We start from the raw sequence: 20,717 nt of genomic DNA on the forward strand, positions 1-20,717 counted from the left end.
AGGCTTATAATTCTAGATCTCAGAGGTGTTAACATCAAACAGTTATATAGAGTTAACCCCTTTGAGCTTTTTTGATCTATAAATCAGCCTGTAGCCAAGTTGTTGTAGAGGTTAAATAGATATTATTAGGGCTTAATTAGCAAAATGGCAGCAAATTTGCTTGTTTCATAGCTTCATAACCAGAGACCTTCTCTCCTCTGTTTAACAGCTACAATCTCAGATACAGTAGGATCCAATTAGATTGTTGATTAATATGGGCTGGTGCTATGTTGTTGTACAGTGTTTTAAGATCTTGTTCAATGTGCCCTTTTTAAACTTTGAGCCCCTGCCCCTCCAAACGTCTCTGCACGGCCCTGGCTAGGAGGTTATGTTCAGAGATTATTCCACAGCATAAACTCTCTGACTCCCAACAACTCGTTCTTCACATTAATAGAATAAAAGTCATGTTCACCTTTTCTGAGTCAGAGTGAATCTTTAGCATTGCGACCTTTAAGATGATGGAAAAGTTTAGGTACATTACTTCCACCCTAAATCAAAACATATAGTGTCTCTTTTTCCTTATGTTTTAAAAGATTTTCTTTCATTTGCATGTCTTCATATGGCATATATAATCCTGAGGGACTATCTCTTCTCACTTTTATTAACATTAACGTTCTGCAATCGGCACTTACACACTTCAGTTTCATCTTCTGCACTCCTAAAATTAGATCATAATAGATCATTAAGATTATTGTCGTTTGACGTTTGTCTATTGGCATGTCATTCCATGACCACATGACAACACATATGTCAGTTTCCCTATCAACTAGGACTGAAATACATTGATATTTCTCTCATTAAAATGCAAAATCAGATCTTTTTGATCTTTCTTTTTCTCAACACAGCAGCAAAACTTTGGTAGTTGGGTTTTGTGATGAGTGCAAACAACCTTTTGTTGTTCAAAAGGTTGTTTGCACAAGAAGGTTGTGCAAACAACCTTTTTGATGAGTGCAAAAAGGTTGTTTGCACTCATCACAAATAACCTTTTCCAAGAAATAAATCCATTCTCTGCATTTTCACTTGCAGAGAAGCAACAGGTTTTGTCAGGTGTAAAGGCAGCAAAGTGACAAGAGATCAGGGTATGCAGGTTCACACAAAGATAAAAATATTAAGATGTAGAATAAGGAACTAAATTAACCATAATATACTGTCAGTAAGAACAAGATTATTATATAAAATATTGTGCTTAATCAGAAACAAATCAGAAATATAACTTTAGTAACAACAGACATTTTGTTCAGGGAACTCAAAACATTAAGCTAAATAATGAACATTAATTTATTTAAAAGGCAGTCCTTTACACAACTGGTATCCATTTTTTATGTACAATTAAACAATTAAATGTTTTCAGATTAATTATGAAGAAACTTCACATAGTTTCAATGTTTTAATATCTTCAATGCTTTAATATCTCCTTCATGTAAATCCTCTTCTAATTGACAGCTCTCTCACTCTTGCTTTTTGGAGCGTCCCCTAAATGTGTCCATAAGATTGAAGGCTCCCAGGTACTGACCCAGCAGAATGCCCTGCTTCATGGGCAGGATGCTGTTAAAAGAAATACAAAGAAATGATTAGAGTGCTGAAAGATTGTGAATGTTAAAGCACTGGATTCATTTCCCCCCAATACACAGAGTCAAGAAAAAGTACTTTATCCCTTACAGATTTCTTCAAATTTTACCTTTTGGTTACAAATGCGAACATTTGAAATGTGAAGCATTTGAAATGCTTCAAATGGCCAAATAAATTTCAATATCAGAAATATATCCTGAGTAAATCGAAAGATCGTTTTCAGTTGATGATTGCTTTTTTTTGTTTTAGATGAAAAAAGCTATCCAAACCAGCTTGGTGCTCTGTGAAAATATAACTGCCACTGTTAATTACATTGTGAATATACTAGTGATTAATTAAATTTTTGATTTAAAGTCAAAAGTCATACTGAACTCCAGTTAATAGCAAATCTGTAGAACCAGGAATTTGTTAAACAAAACCTGCAAATCAAATCAAAGAAGCCTAAAAAAATCTTAAAAATCAGAACATCCCACCAACAGAAATGTTAAAAACTTAAGAAATTAAGTCAATGAAAGCAATTAGTACGAGAACCTATCCAGTGAACTGACCTCCCAGTCCCTGATCGAGGACTCATCCAGGAGATAACTAAGTGTGTTTTCACAGCTGATAGTCTGGTAGACTCAGTTCAACTGGGGACCAAAATTGCAACATTTGTTACATTTTCTGCTTGTGCAGTTTGCATTCTTGCTCCACTGCGTTAAATAAACCAAATCGTTCGAGTAGCACATTTCAGAGACAATGCAGTCCAAAGTGCTTTATTTCCTAAAAACACAAAAATACAAAGTATAACAATTAAGACATTACAATTTGTCAAGTACCATCGTTACAGATCAGAATGTTTAATGTTTCATTGATAATGTTTCAAAAGCAACTCTAAACAGGTGGGCTTTTTGTCTAGATTAAAGGCATTCAAACACAACAAAACACCTGTTTTGCAGTTTTCTGGAAGTTTGTTCCAGATTTGAGGCTTTATAGAGACTGAATGCTGCTTCTCCACGTTTGGTTCTGGTTCTGGGGATGCAGGTTGATACAACAACAGCAGGGGCCTCATGTATAAGCGTACATATGCACAAAAAATGTAATCGGCATATTTTACGCACAAGTCAGAATGTATAAAAATGAACATGGCATGAAATTTCTTTATTTAGAATAAACGTCCACACTCCTCACTCTCTGGGATGCTGTCTTTCTTTAAACGCTCTGCTGTAGAAACAGGCATTTCCACTTGGATCTCTTTATTTTCTTTTTTGTCTGTTTGGAATTTTGTCTTTGAAATGTATAACTTTTATTTTTGGTGAGGTGACCTTATGTACCCTGAAAGCACCTTTTAAATAAAATATGTAGTTATTATCATAAATACTAATAATGCTGCAATCAAGAGCTGTTTCCATGGTTACTGGGACACGGTGGCAGCCTTCCGGGTATTTATACTAATTTGCATATCTAGTTATGGATGGTGACAGGGCGGACCAGCAGCTGTGCTCCGTTTCCTGCAAATTGGGACTTATAAAGGAAAAGTGCACAGGTATGTGCGTACACATGGCTTTGTACATTTAATTGTTTTGTGCACCGCACTTTTCTAAATTTGTCCGTACACCAATTTTTTGTCTGAAAGCTGCGCACAGTTTTAAACATGAAGCCACAGATCTTTAATGTATTGTGGTGCTAAGCCGTTCAGTGATTTATAAACTAACAACAGTATTTTAAAGTCTATTCTTTGAGCTACAAGGAGCCAGTGGAGGGACTGGTGATAGAGCATCAGTCTATCACACTGGTGCTCTATCACCAGTGTGATGTGCTCACTGGTGTGACATGCTCTATCTTCCTGGTTTTAGTCAGAACCCCAGCAGCAGCATTCTGGATCAACTGCAGCTGTCTAATTGATTTGTTATGAATACCTGGCAGTGAAGACACTGTTGCAGTGATCAATGCAACTAAAGATAAACGCATGGATGAGTTTCTCTAGATCCTACTAGGACATTAGTCCTCTAATCCTGGAAATGTTCTTCAACTGATAGAAGGCCGACTTTATAACTGTCTATATGTGATTCTTAAGGTTCAGGTCAGAGTTCATCACTACATCCAGATTACAGGCCTGATCTCTTTTTTTCCAGCTGGAATATCTAAAGCTGTGAGTCATGTCTAGATTGTTCCTCTTTAGGTGCAAAGATGACTTCAGTTTAGTTCAGTAGGAGAAAGTTATGGCACATCCACACACAAAGAACCACTGAAGAAAACATTGAGTGCAACTACCTTGTTCATGAAAAAAGCGAAGTGGCATGATATTTTAGCGGTAGAAGGATTTCTCATGGTCTTTAAAGAATAAAGATCTCACATCAGATTTTGAATGCACATTCACACCTCCCCAAGTGAACCGGATGTCTAAGGAAAACAAAGTGGAGTTTGATTAAAGTGGACTAAACACTTTATTTAGAGTAAATGCACCCTACATAACCCAAGACAGCATCAAAAACTCTGCAGGCCTCACTACTTCATAGATATGATATTCTTGCTTTGACAATGGGAAAAAGATTGGCAAAAATATTATGTATGGGAAAGTTGCAAAACCAATGGTGACCGACCTCCAAAAAAACACAAAGACCAGTCTCACAATTACCAATAAATATCTTAATGACCCTCAAGCCATTTAGGAAAGTATTTTGTGTATTGACTAAACAAAAGTGACATTCTTTAGAAGATGTGTATGTAGACAAACAAGTTACTAAATAAACCAGAAGAAGGATCTTTATAAACACATTTATATATCCTCCATAAAAGGATTGCAGCAAGTAGCTCCAGATTAACCTGAGGTTAATATGTATGTAACCACATCAGAGAGCAGCAGTTATTCAAAAAAAAAACAAAACAGTAAACCTTCTGATCTCAAAAACAGGCATGTTGTAAAAATGAAAACAGATTTGAATGTCCCAAACTACAGCGAAGTTGAACCATTTAACTCTAGTTTTTTTAGTGGCTAATGTGAAAACATAGTTTGTACTAGGTTTGTACTAGGTTATGATTAGGGTGTACACCCTGGCCATGGTCTCTTCCAGCTGCTGCCATCAGGCAAGAGATACAGAGCAATAAAAACCAGGACAAATCGCCTAAAAAACAGTTTTTACCTGATGGCAATCATGGCACTAAATTCAAAGGCATAAGAACTTCTGCTCTCGACACCACTTTGTTAAAAAATGTAAATTCTGTTGCTACACCTCCAGGCGCTGCAACCATCTTCTGATGTCTATTTATTTCTCATTTTGTACTATTTATTTCTTTATCTTTTTTGTGTATGTATGTATATGTATATTGTATATTATGTATATACACATAACCTGCATTTTAACTCGAGTCAAGCAAATCTCAATCTCGTTGTAATCTGTTGATGACAATGACAAATAAATCTTATCTTATCTTTTTGTACATACACAGACAGACACACCACATGTCCAATCTGATGTTACAGGGCGAAAACCAATTGGTAGTTTATCAGGATTTACACAAGCTATTTTTATGTGAAAAAGGTTCTACAAATAATATTTGTCGTCAATTATTTGTTGTGTCAGAATTATGTTTGTTCCTTCCCAAATCAATGCTTGTTAGCAGCTTTAGAATGACTAATAAACCTCAACAACAATGACTGTATTCAAAGAGGGAGAAAACAAAGGCAAGAGAATACAAAACATTGTTAGAAGCCTAAATACAATAGCTTCCATGTAAAAGAAAAAATATGACAGGCAAAGTGTTTTCAAGAGACACAAATCTTTACAATAAGAAATAGTCACTCTTCATAGAAATGAGGAAACAAGAGGGAAGTTGCCTGTGGCTTTGAAGTGCTATCCCGGTAACATTACCATGAGTGGGGAAGTCAACTTTCTAACCGAGAAATTTCATAACCAGCATTTGGCAGAGCCTCTTCACTGTTTTTGTTTGTTTGGACATGGACAGTCTGGCAGCCATCTTTTTCTTTAATAATATTAGCCAGAAATTTTATTTGTGTGAAGCTGGGAAAATCTTAGACTTTCACTTGACTTTTAACAAAGTACTTTGACAAGTATGTTGGTGCTTCTAACCATTAGTAAAAAACAGAAGAAGGGTAACTTAGAGAGGTTGCCTGTTAGTCCTACTGCCAAAGACAGATATAGGATTATTACACACAAACACAGATGAATAATTTTGAATCTACCACAACCTAAGGACATGTAAGTTGAGGAAACAGATTGACAATATGTAGAAACCCATACATACAAGGAGAAGACTAAACTAACAACTTCAGTTATTACAACTAAAAACCAGCGATCAGGCCCGAAACCTAGGAGTAGTGATGGACTCTGACCTGAACCTCCAGAGCCACATAAAGACTGTTACAAAGTTGGCCTTCTATCACCTGAAGAACATTTCCAGGATTAAGGGACTAATGTCTCAGCAAGATCTAGAGAAACTCATCCATGCGTTCATCTTCAGTCATATTGATTATTGCAACAGTGTCTTCACAGGTCTGTCCAACAAATCAATTAAACAGCTGCAGCTGATCCAGAACGCTGCTGCTCGCGTTCTCACTAAAACCAGAAAGATAGAGCACATAATACCAGTTTTAAAGTCCCTCCACTGGCTCCCTGTAGCTCAAAGAACAGACTTTAAAATACTGTTGTTAGTTTATAAATCACTGAACGGCTTAGCACCACAATACATCAAAGATCTGCCAGAAGACCTTCCAGACCTCTCAGGTCTTCTGGTTCTGGTCTGCTCTGCATCCCCAGAACCAGAACCAAACGAGGAGAAGCAGCTTTCAGCATCTATGCACCACAAATTTGGAACAAACTTCCAGAAAACTGTAAAACAGCTGAAACACTGACTTCCTTTAAATCTCAACTAAAAACCCACTTGTTTAGGATTGTATTTGAAACGTAATCAATTACAAATTTAATGATGGAACTTTACTTAATGTCATGTTATGATTTATGTTGCATTGTGTTTCTGTGTTTGATATGATGTAAAGCACTTTGAAATGCCTTGCTGCTGAAATGTGCTATACAAATAAAATTTGATTTGTTTTGATGAAGACCCTGGAGAGACTCGTCCTTTAGCATCTGTGGCCTCTGGTCCAACCACACTTGGATCCCTTACAGTTTGCCTAACAGCCCAGACTTGGACTTGAGGACACCATCATCTTCCTGCTTAACCATGTATACAGTCATCTGCACCAGTCAGCAAGCACTGTGAGATTTATGTTCTTTGACTTCTCGAGTGCATTCAGCACCATCCATCCGTCTCTACTAGGTGAGAAACTGATGGCAATGCAGTTGGATCTCCCCTTGTGTCCTGGATTGTGGACTATCTAACTGGCAGAAAATAGTTTGTGCACCTGTGACACTATGTATCAGACAGTGTTGTCAGCAGCACAGGAGCTCCACAAGGGACTGTCTTCTCTCCCTTCCTCTTCACCCTCTATACAACTGACTTCAGCTATTGCACTGAGACCTGTCATCTCCAGAAATTCTCAGATGACTCAGCTGTTGTTGGTTGCATCAGTGAGGGTGATGAGGTTGCGTACAGGCAACTTTGTCACATGGTGTGGGCTGAACCACCTGCAGCTCAATGTGACAGCCCAAAGAACAGGTGGTGGCTCTGAGGAGGAGGACCAGGATGCTGGTGACCCCTGTTACCATCCAGGGGGTCAGTGTGGTCATTGTGGAGAACTATAAATAACTGGGACTCCACATTGACAATAAACTGGACTTGGTCAAAAACACCAATGCTGTACATAGGGAGGGCCAAAGTCACCCCTTTTGTCTCATCCCTGTTGGGGATGCCAACAGACTGAACAGACTAATCTGCAAAGCCAGCGACGTTGTTAGAAAATTGACATTAGTGAATTGCGTAAGTCTTAACGACCCAAACGTTTTACATGTGAGTGGATAAATAATGAGAAAAATGACCCAAACTTCAGTGGCTGGACACCATTGTTACTTCTACTACTTCTACTAGCAGGGGAGCAAGTACTGCCATAAAAATAAAAGTCGGCATGTTTAAAATACACAGATACCTTTGCCTGGTTTGTAGGGTTTTGCAGCCATTTGTCTGTGTGCTCTGTCTGCTGGAAGGAGTGTGTTTACCCACATGCCAGTGTATCTGACTCAACGTGTGTTGGTAACCGAGAGTGGAACCGTGTTCTCATCCAGATTTTGTCATCGGCATTCTTTGCGAAAACCGGGCAAGCAGTGTAACGGTTCCTGTGCAGTTTAATGTGTCAGCCATGAATCCAGCTTGAGAGGGAGCTATATGCACACAAGGTACCTCTTAGGGACAGAAATAGCTCACAAACAGATTTCTTGGTACTTATATAAGCTAGTAAAATCAACAATATTAACTGTGGATATCTTCAATTACTAATTGAAGTAATTACAATTACTTTTACTTCAATTAGGGATGCTCCAATCAGGTTTTTTGCTGATGAATCCGATTTCAATCACCCATGAGGGCCGATCACTGAGATCACCTGGATTGACTGTTAAATTTTTGCTTTAGGTATAAATCCTACCGTGTTATCTGGCAAAATGGAAAAATGATCTGGCAATATATTCACCTAATTTAGACATAAAACATGCAAAATACTTGCAGGCACAATACAGCAGCTACTCAGTCAAAAGGACAACTGAAAAACCTGCAATCAGTTAAATAATATTTAACAGTAAAGCTCTTGACAGTCTAAATTATATATTAGTCAAATAAATCTAATAACACTGCCTATATCAAATAATGTTAAGTAAAAAAGCAAACATTCATTCAAAGTCAAATGCCGGTTGCATCAAAATAAACAATCATGAGTTACTGAATCAAAACTTCATGACAGCATGGCTGTTTTGTGCTGGCTCTGATTGGTTGTTCTGACTGAGCTGATTAATTCTACAGAATGCCAGGAGGAGGCAGAGAAGATCGATTATTTTTCAGAGATTATCTGTCTTATTGTCTTATGTTAGGACAGCAAAAGTTTTAATACATATGTAAACTCTTTTTTGTTTGTTTTAGTTACATGCTGCAGCTTTAATTAAGCAGAAGTTTGGTGTGAGAGCTCACTGATGGGTGGAGGTCGAGCGGCGCTACGTCTGTGAAATATTACTACCGGTCGCGCGTAGCAGCGGTCCAACAGCGAGAGTAGAACCAGCATTTTTCCCACCACTAGCCCAAAGACTTTAATTATTTTTCAGTTTATTTACTTAGCTTTCTGACGGTTAGAAAGCTAAGCTTTGGTAGCTGTGCGTTGTTCCATCTGCTGTCTGGCTGCTCCAGATGCATTTTTTTTCCCTGCTGTGAACCTCGATATAGCCATTCTCTGTCAAGTGTTTGTTTTTTAAATGTCATACTAGACTCGTTGTTTGTCCTGTTTGTCTCTGCATTGCCCAACGATGGACTGGTGACCCTAGAACTGAGCCGCAGCACTGTGGCCAAGATTATCCAGCATTTTTAATTGGATCCACTCAGAACAAACCTCCGTTGGTCATCCAAAGAAGCTGACTGCATGTGTTCAGCATCACATCCAAATGCTGTCTTTGAAAGACAGGTGCAGGGGTTCTGTTAGCATTGCTGTAGAGATTGAAGAGATGGAAGGTCAGCATGTCAGTGCTCAGACCATATGCTGCACATTACATCAGACAGGTCTGCATGACTGTCACCCCAGAAGGAAGCCTCTTCTGAAGTTTGCACACAAGAAAGCCCGCAAACAGTTTGCTGAAGACATGTCAACAAAGGACATGGATTACTGGAATCATGTCCTGTGGCCTGATGAGACCAAGATTAATTAGTTTGGTTCAAATGGTCTCAAGCATGTGTGACGGCCATCAGGTGAGGAGTACAAAGATAAGTGTGTGATGCCTACAGTCAAGCATGGTGGTGGGAATGCCATGGTCTGGGGCTGCAGAAGTGCAGCAAGTGTTGGGGAGTAACATTTCATGAACTCCAATATGTACTGTGAACTACTGAAGCAGAGCATAATCCCCTCCCTCTGGAAACTGGATCACAGGACAGTGTTCCAGCATGATAACGACCCCAAACACACCTCTAAGACGACCACTGGTCTGACTTCTTTTGAAGTGCAAAGAGTTTTTGCTGGGGGGCGTGGCCATGTCAAAGTCAGAGATAATGCCGTTGACATACATTTGGCTTTAAATTCCACATATTTCACTCGAGCCGCACCAAAATCACTATGATTGATCCTAGTCCAAACCCCAACAGGAATGTATTCCAATATTTGGGGGGCATGGTCTAATTCCTCCACAGCGCCCCCTAGAAATTTTTAAAGAAAAAATTAAACAGCCCCAAAGCAATACTTTGTCCAGCAATCTTAAAATTCATTACACATATGTATCTTGACAGGACTTTTAAAAAAAGTCTCTCGGATCTATACTCCAAAACCAACAAGAAGTCGGCCATTTTGGATCAAAGTTGCCATTTTGTCTTTAACTGCTTTGTACCCGAGTGAACTTCTCCCACAGCTTTTGACATACTGACTCCAAAATCACTAAGCACAGTGCTGAGGCATTGAAGGTCAATACTTATAAAAATTGTTTTCCTACATTAAAGCATGTGGGCATGGCCAAACCTCAAATCTGAGCATTTGCCATAAAATGTCAAGTTGAAATAACTTCCACACATCAGCTCCCAGCTGCCTGAGACTTTATGTCTGTCATAACCAACCAGCACTGATCACATTGACATGGTCAACTGGTGACATCACATTAGCCCCGGCCCCTTTCAACAAGAAGTCATCTGTTTTCCTGCTGGTTCTCTTGCGTTTGGTCTACAATTCAGAACAATTGTAGACCAATTGTTGGTCTACTGCTGGCTCTCTTGCTTTTGGTCTACAATTCAGAACAATTTAAACCTGTGTTTAATGACAGAACAAAATGATGGTAAATCCTTCTCTCACTTGGTTCGCTGCTGGCTGAACAATGTGGGCGTGGCTAAATGGCAAATTTCAATCCCTCGCCGTTTGCATATGGTTGGTTCTAACACATGCATCATCTGATTTGCATCAAATTTGACATGGCTGCTCTTTGCCAGAGAGATATATAGGATTAAATAAGAAACTGACTTCACTGTGCCGCCTAGATTATTCCAGAAGCTATATCTCCCTAATACTGTACATCATCCGATCTGCATGAGATTTTTTGTGCATCACCAGGGAGTACTGCTGAACACATTGTTGTGTACCATCTAATGGACAGGTGCCGCAATGGCGCGAGAGTGTCAACGATGCTTACAGGGTAGAGGTGCGGTAGCTCCTGCGATCTCTGCTAGGCCGGAGTGGCACTAAGCTGCAAGGAAATGCTGCTTGTAGCTTTATTTTTCTAGATCTGTTTTTTCTTAGACTTTGTAGGACTAATTAGAGCAGAATGTTTGCTTCTAGTGTAAGAGGAAACAGCGTAAACTCACTTCTTCAGAGCAGTGATGAAATACATGCTTTTAGGCAGTAGAAGGTAGACTTGGTCTGTGAGGACAGCATGAATAATCTTCTTGGCTACCTTCTCTGCATTTAGGATTGGCAGGAGTCTTGGCCACCTGTTGACAACAAAAAAAGTAAGAGAAAAATGAGATGACAACCACAGTCTAATTCAAGCAAAAAATATTGCTACTATGTAACATTTTATGTAACACTTTCTCAAATTAAAGCAGTGGTAGTCTTTCCTGAAGACTGAACTTTAGTTTTGTTATGAAACATTACAAAATGTTGCATAAATTTTTTGCAATGTATTAAACAAGTAGTTTAAAACAACAAACAATGTTTTGAACTACTTATTCAATATTTTGAACAAGTAGTACTTATTCAGTTAGAACAAGTACTACTCAAGTGAGAAATTTAGCTGACTGCCGAAGCCAAAATGCACATCATGTTCTTCTACTCAATGACACCTCTCTCCATTCACCATCAGCACCATTACTGCAACACAGCTTCCAAGACAGCCTCAGAATCATCCTCAGCCAATCCAAGCTGGGACATACAGGTTTCTATCTCTGATTCCTTTTGTGTTCAAGATTCAAATGTCCCAGTTGTGTGTATTTCAAAGAAAGGGTGATGCCTAGTATGCTGGAAGCTTCTCCACTTCTTAACAGGCTATAGAAAAGATGCCAGATTCACACAAAATTTGCACTACAACCATCTAACAGCCATTAACTACAACTTAAAAAAAGACTAGGAAAACATTAAATTTGACTATTTTGGATTGGCTGGAAAAAGTCACTGCAGAGAATTACTTAGCATGGTGATATCAATGAATTTATTGCAAAACCTTTTGGAGAATTCTACTACCATTAGGGCTGGGACTTTAATGCATTAAATTTGATTAATCAAATGTGTTACTGCGTTAAAAAATGAATAATTAAACTAATGCAATTAATCACATTTTAAATTTAATTTATAATTTACTTTTTACATGTTTGTTCATTTCTAGTACACCTGTAAATCTGCCACACAAGCGACCTCCAAAGACAACAGCCATGGATGACAAAGCCACTTCTCTTAACCCACTGGGGGTTCAATTTTGCTTTAAAAATCTGATAGGATGCTGGAAAAGACTATATTGTTCTCTTCAAGTTGTGCTCAAATTACTTGACCTATCACTGAAGACATTCAAACCTAAAACAACCTCACAATGCTAAACATGCTGAAGCAGCACAAACGTCCTCAACATTAACATCCATAGCTCACATTTCTAAATATGAATGAATGAATGACTATGAATGATCAAGGAAAGCCCTTTGCTCCAAGTCTCATCGTTAGAGTCAAACACCAACTTAGACACTGAACCGTTTCCTTCTAACCTGCTGGCCAGGAAAAACATTTATTACAAAACCTCTGAATTGTTCAAAAGGGAACTTCTAGAAAGTGGTCTGTGAACCCCGCATTTCTGCGTTCCCATAGAGATGTGACAAGTCTCTTGACCTGTCTCTCAACACCTCAATGAGAAAAATACTTCCCTCAGTCTTCCAGAGGTTCTTCTGAGAATCTCCAGCTGGGACACCAGCTTCCTCACGCCTGCCTTAAAAGAACAAGTTTTTTTTCTCCATTTTCCATCAATTTTTGGATTTTTGGACATTGCTTTGACCCAACTGACAATCGACTCAAAGAGAGATCGTTCCATTATCTGGGTTGAATTAGGTGTTTTAAACTAATTATAAATTCCCTTTCTGTTGCATGCTTGCTTAATATTTTGTTTATTATATGCTGTTATTCTTATGTTGTTGCTCTGTGGGGCGTGCCGTGGTGGCGTAGTGGTTAGCGTGACCCATATTTGGAGGCCTTGAGTCCTCGACGCGACCGTCGCGGGTTCGACTCCCGGACACTAGAGCCCACAAAAGACCCCCTGGAGGGATAAAAAAAAAAAAATGTTGTTGCTCTGTCATTTTAAATCTGCCACATGTTAGAGATTGTCTAGTTCCAGAACAAATTGAATTTGTTGGCTCTCTCACGTTGCTGCTGGCGTTCTGACTAAAACCAGGAAGATAGAGCACATCACCCCAATTCTAAAGTCCTTCCACTGGCTCCCTGTAGCTCAGAGAATAGACTTTAAGATACTTTTTGTAACATAACCACCATTTTTTTTTTTTTTATTAAAAAGTAAGTCTATCATACTGTTTTTAAGACTGTTTTAGTCATTCGACTGTTGAATTTTCCTAAGTTTCCACTATTTAAAACAGATTTTTGGACAGCATCATCCTGGTTGTAGGTGTGGCTGTGATAACCAAATAAAAAGGTGTGTGGGCGTGCAGCGGCGCAGTCAGAGAGGGACTGTACCATCACGTCTGTACAGCGCGAGGATTGTTATGGATATTTAAAACAAGTAAAAAATGAAAGAAAAGACAAACAGCAGAGTTCGTCCCAGCGAACTCTGCTGGGACGAATATATGCACCGGGCGACGGGAAACGTCGCCCGGTGCATATATTCGGTGCAAGAGAACGCCACCGAGGGGGAAAAAAGACACTCCAGGTGAGATCTGGAATTTATTTTTTTTTGTACGGACCTTTGGTAGTACCATTATTTTTTCTCATCTTTTTTGGGGGGGGATTTTGTCGTTTAGGATTTTTAATTTTGGACTGGGACTTTGGATTGAAATTGGGTAAAATTTTCATGACTTTATTTTTTTTTAATATATGGGACTCTATTGTGGACATTATTCTGATTAACACCAACTGAAATTTTGGGACATTTATTTATTTTTTTGAGCTGACATCGTCTGAGTGATTTAAATATAACCTTATATTATTTTTGAGGGATTTTGGTTACTGATCTGCTATTTATCAGAATAACTATTATTTCTTAGTACTATGTTTTTTTGAAAAAACACCATTGTTAAAAATCAACAAATTCCATATCAAGTGGTTGAATATATATGTTCTTATTAAATAAATTTGTGTAACATATTTACCTGATACCTGAGAAAGAACCCCCTTGATGAAATTGTGAAATCTGCTTTAAATCGAGCTGAATTTTAGTTAATAATCACTGGGCCGATTAGCACCACAATACATTTAAGATCTGCTGTTGTTGTATCAACCTTCCAGAGCTCTCAGGTCTCAGAAGTCTGCTCTGCATCCCCAGAACCAAACGTGGAGAAGCAGCATTCAGCTTCTCTCCACCACAAATCTAGAACAAACTTCTAGAAAACTGTGAAACAGCTAGAACACCGAGTTCCTTTAAATCTAGACTAAAAACCCACCTGTTTAGAGTTGCTTTTGAAACATTATAAATGAAACATTAGACATTCTGATGAGTAAAAATAGTACTTGACAAAATGTAATATTTCCATTGTTGACTGTGTGTTCTATGACTTTCACGTTTTGTGTTTTTATGATGTAAAGAACTTGAAATGCCTTGCTGCTGAAATGTGCTATACAAATAAACTTGACAAAAATGCCAGTCATTCCTATGTTAAAATGGGCTGCCAAACCTTTGCTTAAACATCATCTCTGTAACCTTAGTGAAATGTAACCATCCTCTTTCAAGACACTGTAAGAAATTAATTAATATATTTCATAAGAGTCCCTAAGTCCATGACCATTTCTCAATCATAGAAAATTATTGAGAAATGCAGTCATTTTCCAATCTTACTGGTTGCATTAGCAGACTGCTAGTCAACATGATACTACTAAAGTGGCTTTAGGGCATTAACAGCTAGCTCTGGTCTTCTGGGAAAACAGAGAGCAGACGTAGAAGCATGTGGCTCTAACACGATGCATCACTTGGTTTGAAACACCACTGCAGTAAAATCTGCACTATCTTTTAAACTCTTTAATCATGACCTGTTATTCATAGTGTTTGTTTGCAGTCCCATGACTAGCTAAGCTTTTAAGATATCTTTAAACTTCTTATCAAAGCCTTCAGTCACATAAATATAGGAAATAATTTGATAGTTAGACACAGATCTGCCCCCTCCTACTCACCATGGACCCGGTGTCTGAACAACATGGAGTCATTATTGCTGTATGCCAGACTAGTTTATTTTGCTAAATTATTATAGTCAGCTAAATAATATTGCTGAGGGGCACAAACAGGCCATCTGACATACAGATAAAAAAATCTTTTGAAAAAGAAAAAAAAATCTCAAAAAGGGCACTAGGGGCATCAAGGATAAAAAGGGCAGGGGCTCAAGCCCCCATTGCCCCTCTCCCCCCACCTCTGCCTGCTCCTACCTCAAAGACATTTCCCTTTACCAAGAACAAAATAAAGCAACAGGTTCACAAGTCAATAAAATTAGCTCTAATATGTGATGAATGTCAAGCATTGAATGCTGTAGATTATAGTAATTTCCCCCAATTGATATATTAAATGTTTAACTAATTTGGTCTTGAAAGCTACTTAATTAAGGTTATTATATAGGTAAAAATAATAATTTACATACATACATACATGGACGCAAGCACATACACCCCTACATACATACGCCTAAGAATCTACACAAATATTAGAATCACTGCAAGATTGTGTTTGGTGATATTACTTTTATCTTAACTGTGTTTATTGAAAAATAACTGCATTGTTTTGTGCCTATGCTGCAGCTTGATAGGTAAATGTGATTGTGTATGCCAACTAATATTAGGATAAATTATTCATGAATATTCATTAGCGTGTCCTTATTAATTTAGCTGGGAGTGTACAAGTGGAGCCATACAGTTTCTGTTTGTTCTCACATCTATAACCAGCACCCTATTTAATTATTTAATTTCAAATGTTGTTTATCATCTTTCTAACTGGCGCCTTCCTCACTTTTGTTTTGGTGTTTTTCAGCTGCTGCTCAGCAGTTTGACTCAAAGCTGACTGACAAGAACTGCAGTGAAGCTGTCAAGAAGTGGCTTAATTACGCTTCAGAGGGGGAGGAAGGCATCAAGGAACCAAAGACACACCAACCAGAGTCAAACGTGGGTTACCCCAACACATACCGTTTCCCTGGTTCCTACAGTACAAGGCTTAACCTCATGGACTCTGTTCTTCCATGGACAATAGACTGTTGTTCTGACAGTCAAAAAGGAGTCAAAAATGTTCACAGATCTATATCTGTTTTCCTAGATAAAATCTATTATTAATGCTTGCTGACATTATTAAGTTTGTTTTTCCAAATATGCAAGTAAGACAATTTTAAACAACATAATACCCATCAACTGCCAACAAAACTGTGTGTTTAACACCACTGAAGAAACTTTTAATGGTATGTTATGATGTAGAACTATCAGACCAAAAAATATACATGAATCAATATTGATTCCTTAACTTTGATTCAATGTAAAATCAACATAAACATACATATAGTTCCACATTGGTTGCAGTTGGTTGAATTGGTTGAATCATTTTTGATATATTGTCAGTTATGGTTAAAATCAAGGGTCTCAAACTCCAGTCCTCGAGGGCCGCAGTCCTGCAACTTTTAGATGTGCCTCTGCTGCACCACACCTGAATAGAATAATTAGGTCATTAAGGCTCTGGAGAACTGAGCTACACAAGGAGGAGGTAATGAAGCCATTTCATTCCAGTGTTTTGTAGCTGTGGCACATCTAAAAACTGTAGGACTGCGGCCCTCGAGGACTGGAGTTTGAGACCCCTGGAAAATCCTAACGTTGATTCACCGACCACTTTCAATATTATTTCAATGTCAAGCTTCAACATGGATTCAATGTTTCTGCCTAATGTTGTTTCAATGTTGCTTCACTCATATTTTGCTATCTGGGTCTTTTCAAGAAGATAAAGTCTTTAGGGTGTCCTGAATGTTTAAACATATCCTTCATCCAACACAGTTGGATCAAAAGATTTAATTTCTTCCTCAGTATGTCATCAAGTTCTGCAGAGGCAACATAATTAATCAACAGCTGAGATGAAACAGGGGGCATTTAAAGCACTCCTTGAAGACTGGATTATGACACCAATGCTTTGTATCTTTCAACGAACATGGGTAAAAATTTATAGTATATACTTTGCAATACTGATCTATGATATAAATTGAAAAACACATTGCTCTACAACTAGAAATTAAGAAAACACAACAATTTCATGAAGGTCCTGACGTCTTTTGTCAATGAGCATATTGATTATGTCACCCAGTATTTTTAACCTACCCTAATTTCTTTTTCTTCTGCTGTCTCTTGCTCACATAAACTGTTTTTAAAAAGCTGCACTCATTCTTTTTTTTCTAATTCACATTTAATGAGACAGGTTGTGTCATTGAGTTCAAGGATTTCATTTACAAGATTTGTATTGTAATGTTTGTCATTTGCTTGGAAAATATGTCTGAAAGCTTTGGTCCATTTAGATTATGTTTGTAACTGCATTCACTTTTTAATAAATTCTTAATACTGTCCTGTAAGTTGTTTGCTGTTTGTTTTGCCTTTTAACCTGCTACAGCACATAAAAAAACAAACAGTATGGATGAATAGCTGCCTCATTCACTGCACATTTTTCAAGCTTTCTACAGTCATAGAAACAAAATAAACCCTTTTGGCTGATGTTTACATTTTGGTCATAAGGCAGTTAAAACAAATTTTCCTCTAAAATAAAATCCTGATTCTTTTGTCAGCATTAGCTGACAAAATCATGAACCATGTAAATTAAAGACATGTCCAATTTTGTCTACTTAACATAGAAAATGTAAAAGGCTTCCTTAGCACATCTCTGCCTAATATCACCAATCAGCAACAAAATCACAGTTCAAAGAAACTTGGTTTAATCTATTCATTTTTGATACTTAGGCATGAGTGTTGACCTAAAATTTACAATTTAATTCAATATTTTAAATTATCATATTAAAGGCCTTATAATCAAATTTAGAGCAAGGTGAGGGGCATACACACACACAGCAACCATTAGCTTCCCTTGAGGGAAAATGTTTGGCTCTTTTTTGCATGAAATACCCAAAGTCTGCTCCTGAAAAACACCACAAATCTTTTGGTCATCCATGAATAAAGTGATATTAAGTGATATTAAGTGATAACAGGATAAGATTATGTTTGAATCAAGTGGGTGTCTTCCTAAAGGATATGAAGATGTTCCGTTCTACTTTTGGTTTAATACGTCTTTTATAACAGAAAACAAGCTGTTTTTGTCCAGAGAAGAGTTGGATAACCCACATAAATCTAAAACCTGGAACATAACATAACATTGTGTTTTTATCATTTTTTGTGGACAAATAAGCATTCTTGAATTGACTAGCAAACAGCCTTTCTCCTCCCGGAACTGCGTGGTAACCGTTTCAAAGCAAATGCTGGGAATAGCGCTTCTGGTGTATTTATCCAGGTGAGTGGATAAATAGAACACTGCAGGGTTTTTCTGATTACTCGATTAATCTTAACAATAATAAGTACTAGTACTCGATTACTACAGTATTCTTTTACAACAGCCCTATTTCAAGGTGCTGTAAGTCATAAAAATACAAAGTCATAGAACACATAGGCAACAATTGAAACATTACATTTTGTCAAGTGCCATTGTTAAACATCAGATTGTTGATTATGTTTCAAACAGTGACGTGCAGTGAGGTGCAAAGCTGGTGAGGCACTGACTTAATCATAATCAGATATACAAATATAGACCACCTGCATGTTGTTGTTTACATGGGGAAATTTCACAAATGTGGACAACGCTGGAGGGCAAAAAGACAATTCTTTTACATACCATCCATAGCCACGCTGCCACGGTAGAATAATTCCGTTAACTCAATGAAACATGGAAAATTAGGCACTATTAATTTCGTGCTATGCTCCACAGCAAAGCACGAAAAGTGCAACTCAAAACCATGTTTTTCTCGCTCTCTGCATTGGCCAGGCTACACACAGACTCGTTGCTATAGCAACTGACAACAACGCCCCTAAAAAAAACAACACTGAAATAGTTTCCACACAAAGAGCAGAACATTTAGTCTGTTGCAGTAGTATGGTTTTAGGTTTAATGTTTATTTTGCAATTTTTAATAAGTGATTGCTGTGGTACAAGGAGAAAACTATAAATATATCGCTGCACTTTTACTGTATGGCTAGTTCGCTGTTACTGTATTTTACTCTGCAGATGTGGAGTCACAATGTCTATGATTATGAGCGCCCCCTGCCATGAGGCAAGAGAACTGCCTGCCTCACCTCGAATCTGTTCTCTGCCGTTTATGATCGCTCCTCAGGACACAAAACACGTGACACACACAGTTGGTGACAAAAAAAATAACACTGTACATTATATACATAAGCTAAATTATGGAAAATCAGTTCATATATTAAATGTTTAACCATTTTATTATACAGACAGGAGGAACATGCTCTCATAGAATGGCAGTTAGCGAGAGGTTGCGCAATCCCAAGTGAGGCTCACCTCGCTGCTGCCTCACCTCGCTGCTGCCTCACCTCGCTGCTGCCTCACCAGCTGCGCTTCCAAGGATTTGAATGGGAAAATTCAAAAATACAGCGATTTTGAAGAAAAAAATAATCAAAATTGGTTAAGCTAAATAAAAAATAAATACTTTACAGTACAAACCACAGGGTGAAAATAGCGATATAAATTATTTTATCATTATATTTTTCCATTATGACAGGTGAGGCTCTGCCTCACTTGCCTCCCCTGACCGCACGTCACTGGTTTCAAAAGCATCTCTAAGCAGGTGGGTTTTCAGTCTAGATTTAAAGGTACTCTGCATTTTAGTTGTTTTGCAGTTTTCTGCAAGACAGCACATTTCATATAGAAATATGTGTTATTATGAATTATTTCTGTTAAACTCCATGAGCAGGTCCTTGAAAGATTTAATATCTGGAAAATTGAACTTTTAAGTGTGTGTGCTCAGAGGATTTTGTCCCAAGCCCCAAACTGTTCACATATAAAACACCTGCAAAGATTTTAATTCAAACTGATTTTAAAGCAGAAGGACCTACTTGGTGTGACATCCATCAAACATCCCAGTGTTGATAAAGTAGGGGCACACAATGGTGGTTTTGATCCCATCTTTCCCTGTTGCTAGAAGCTCCAGGCCTACCGACTCAGCAAAACCTACAGCTGCAAACTTACTGGCACAATAGTCTGTAGAGAGAAGAATCAACACACACAAAAAGTCAACAAAAGTACAGTCTAGTTTCATCAAATATTTAAGGACGTGCTATTCATTGTATCAATGACTCAAAAACAGATAGTGGTAAAGTTTATGATACATATAAATGAACGATTTCTTTTATCACTGTATTCAGATCACAGTCTGAATGCAGTTATGTGAAAAGATACAGATCAACACCTTTCAATAGCCTTTTATTAGCTTGTTCAGGTATTGTTTTCACAAGGGTTTTTGCATTTGTTTTGGGATTGACATCAACATTTTACAACAAAACTACTACATTTATCTATGGGGCACAGAAGGGATCTGATTAGTGAATGGTATGTTGGCTGGATATTCTCAAATTATTTGAAGACAGTTACTTTAGGGTATTTAAACTTCTTAATTTGAAGAAGTTAATGAGAAAGTTTAGCAAACACTATCACACATTGTTCTAGCATTTAGATTTCTCTTCATTCTAATTTACCAAAATCAGAAAATTATTAAACACATAATATGCCATATAGTTAGAAAAATAAAAAGTCTTTATAAAGCATACTGGTTTGAAAT

The 20,717-nt window shown here is 37.8% G+C and overlaps 1 protein-coding gene across 2 annotated transcripts in view; it reads right to left on the reverse strand.

Annotated features, from left to right (window-relative positions):
* Positions 1-622: 622 nt before the first annotated feature.
* Positions 623-20,717, reverse strand: part of LOC116721391 (epidermal retinol dehydrogenase 2) — a 34,965-nt gene continuing 14,870 nt past the window's right edge. For both annotated transcript variants that reach the window (XM_032565085.1, XM_032565084.1), the window contains exons 5-7: positions 19,996-20,140; positions 11,038-11,163; positions 623-1,584 (exon numbers count right to left, since the gene is read on the reverse strand). In XM_032565085.1, the coding sequence (XP_032420976.1) occupies positions 1,488-1,584; positions 11,038-11,163; positions 19,996-20,140 (368 nt within the window). In that variant the 3' untranslated portion in view covers positions 623-1,487. The remainder of the gene's footprint in view (positions 1,585-11,037; positions 11,164-19,995; positions 20,141-20,717) is intronic.

The sequence above is a fragment of the Xiphophorus hellerii genome, chromosome 6 (genome assembly GCF_003331165.1).
Source record: "Xiphophorus hellerii strain 12219 chromosome 6, Xiphophorus_hellerii-4.1, whole genome shotgun sequence".
Taxonomy (NCBI): Eukaryota; Metazoa; Chordata; class Actinopteri; order Cyprinodontiformes; family Poeciliidae; genus Xiphophorus; species Xiphophorus hellerii.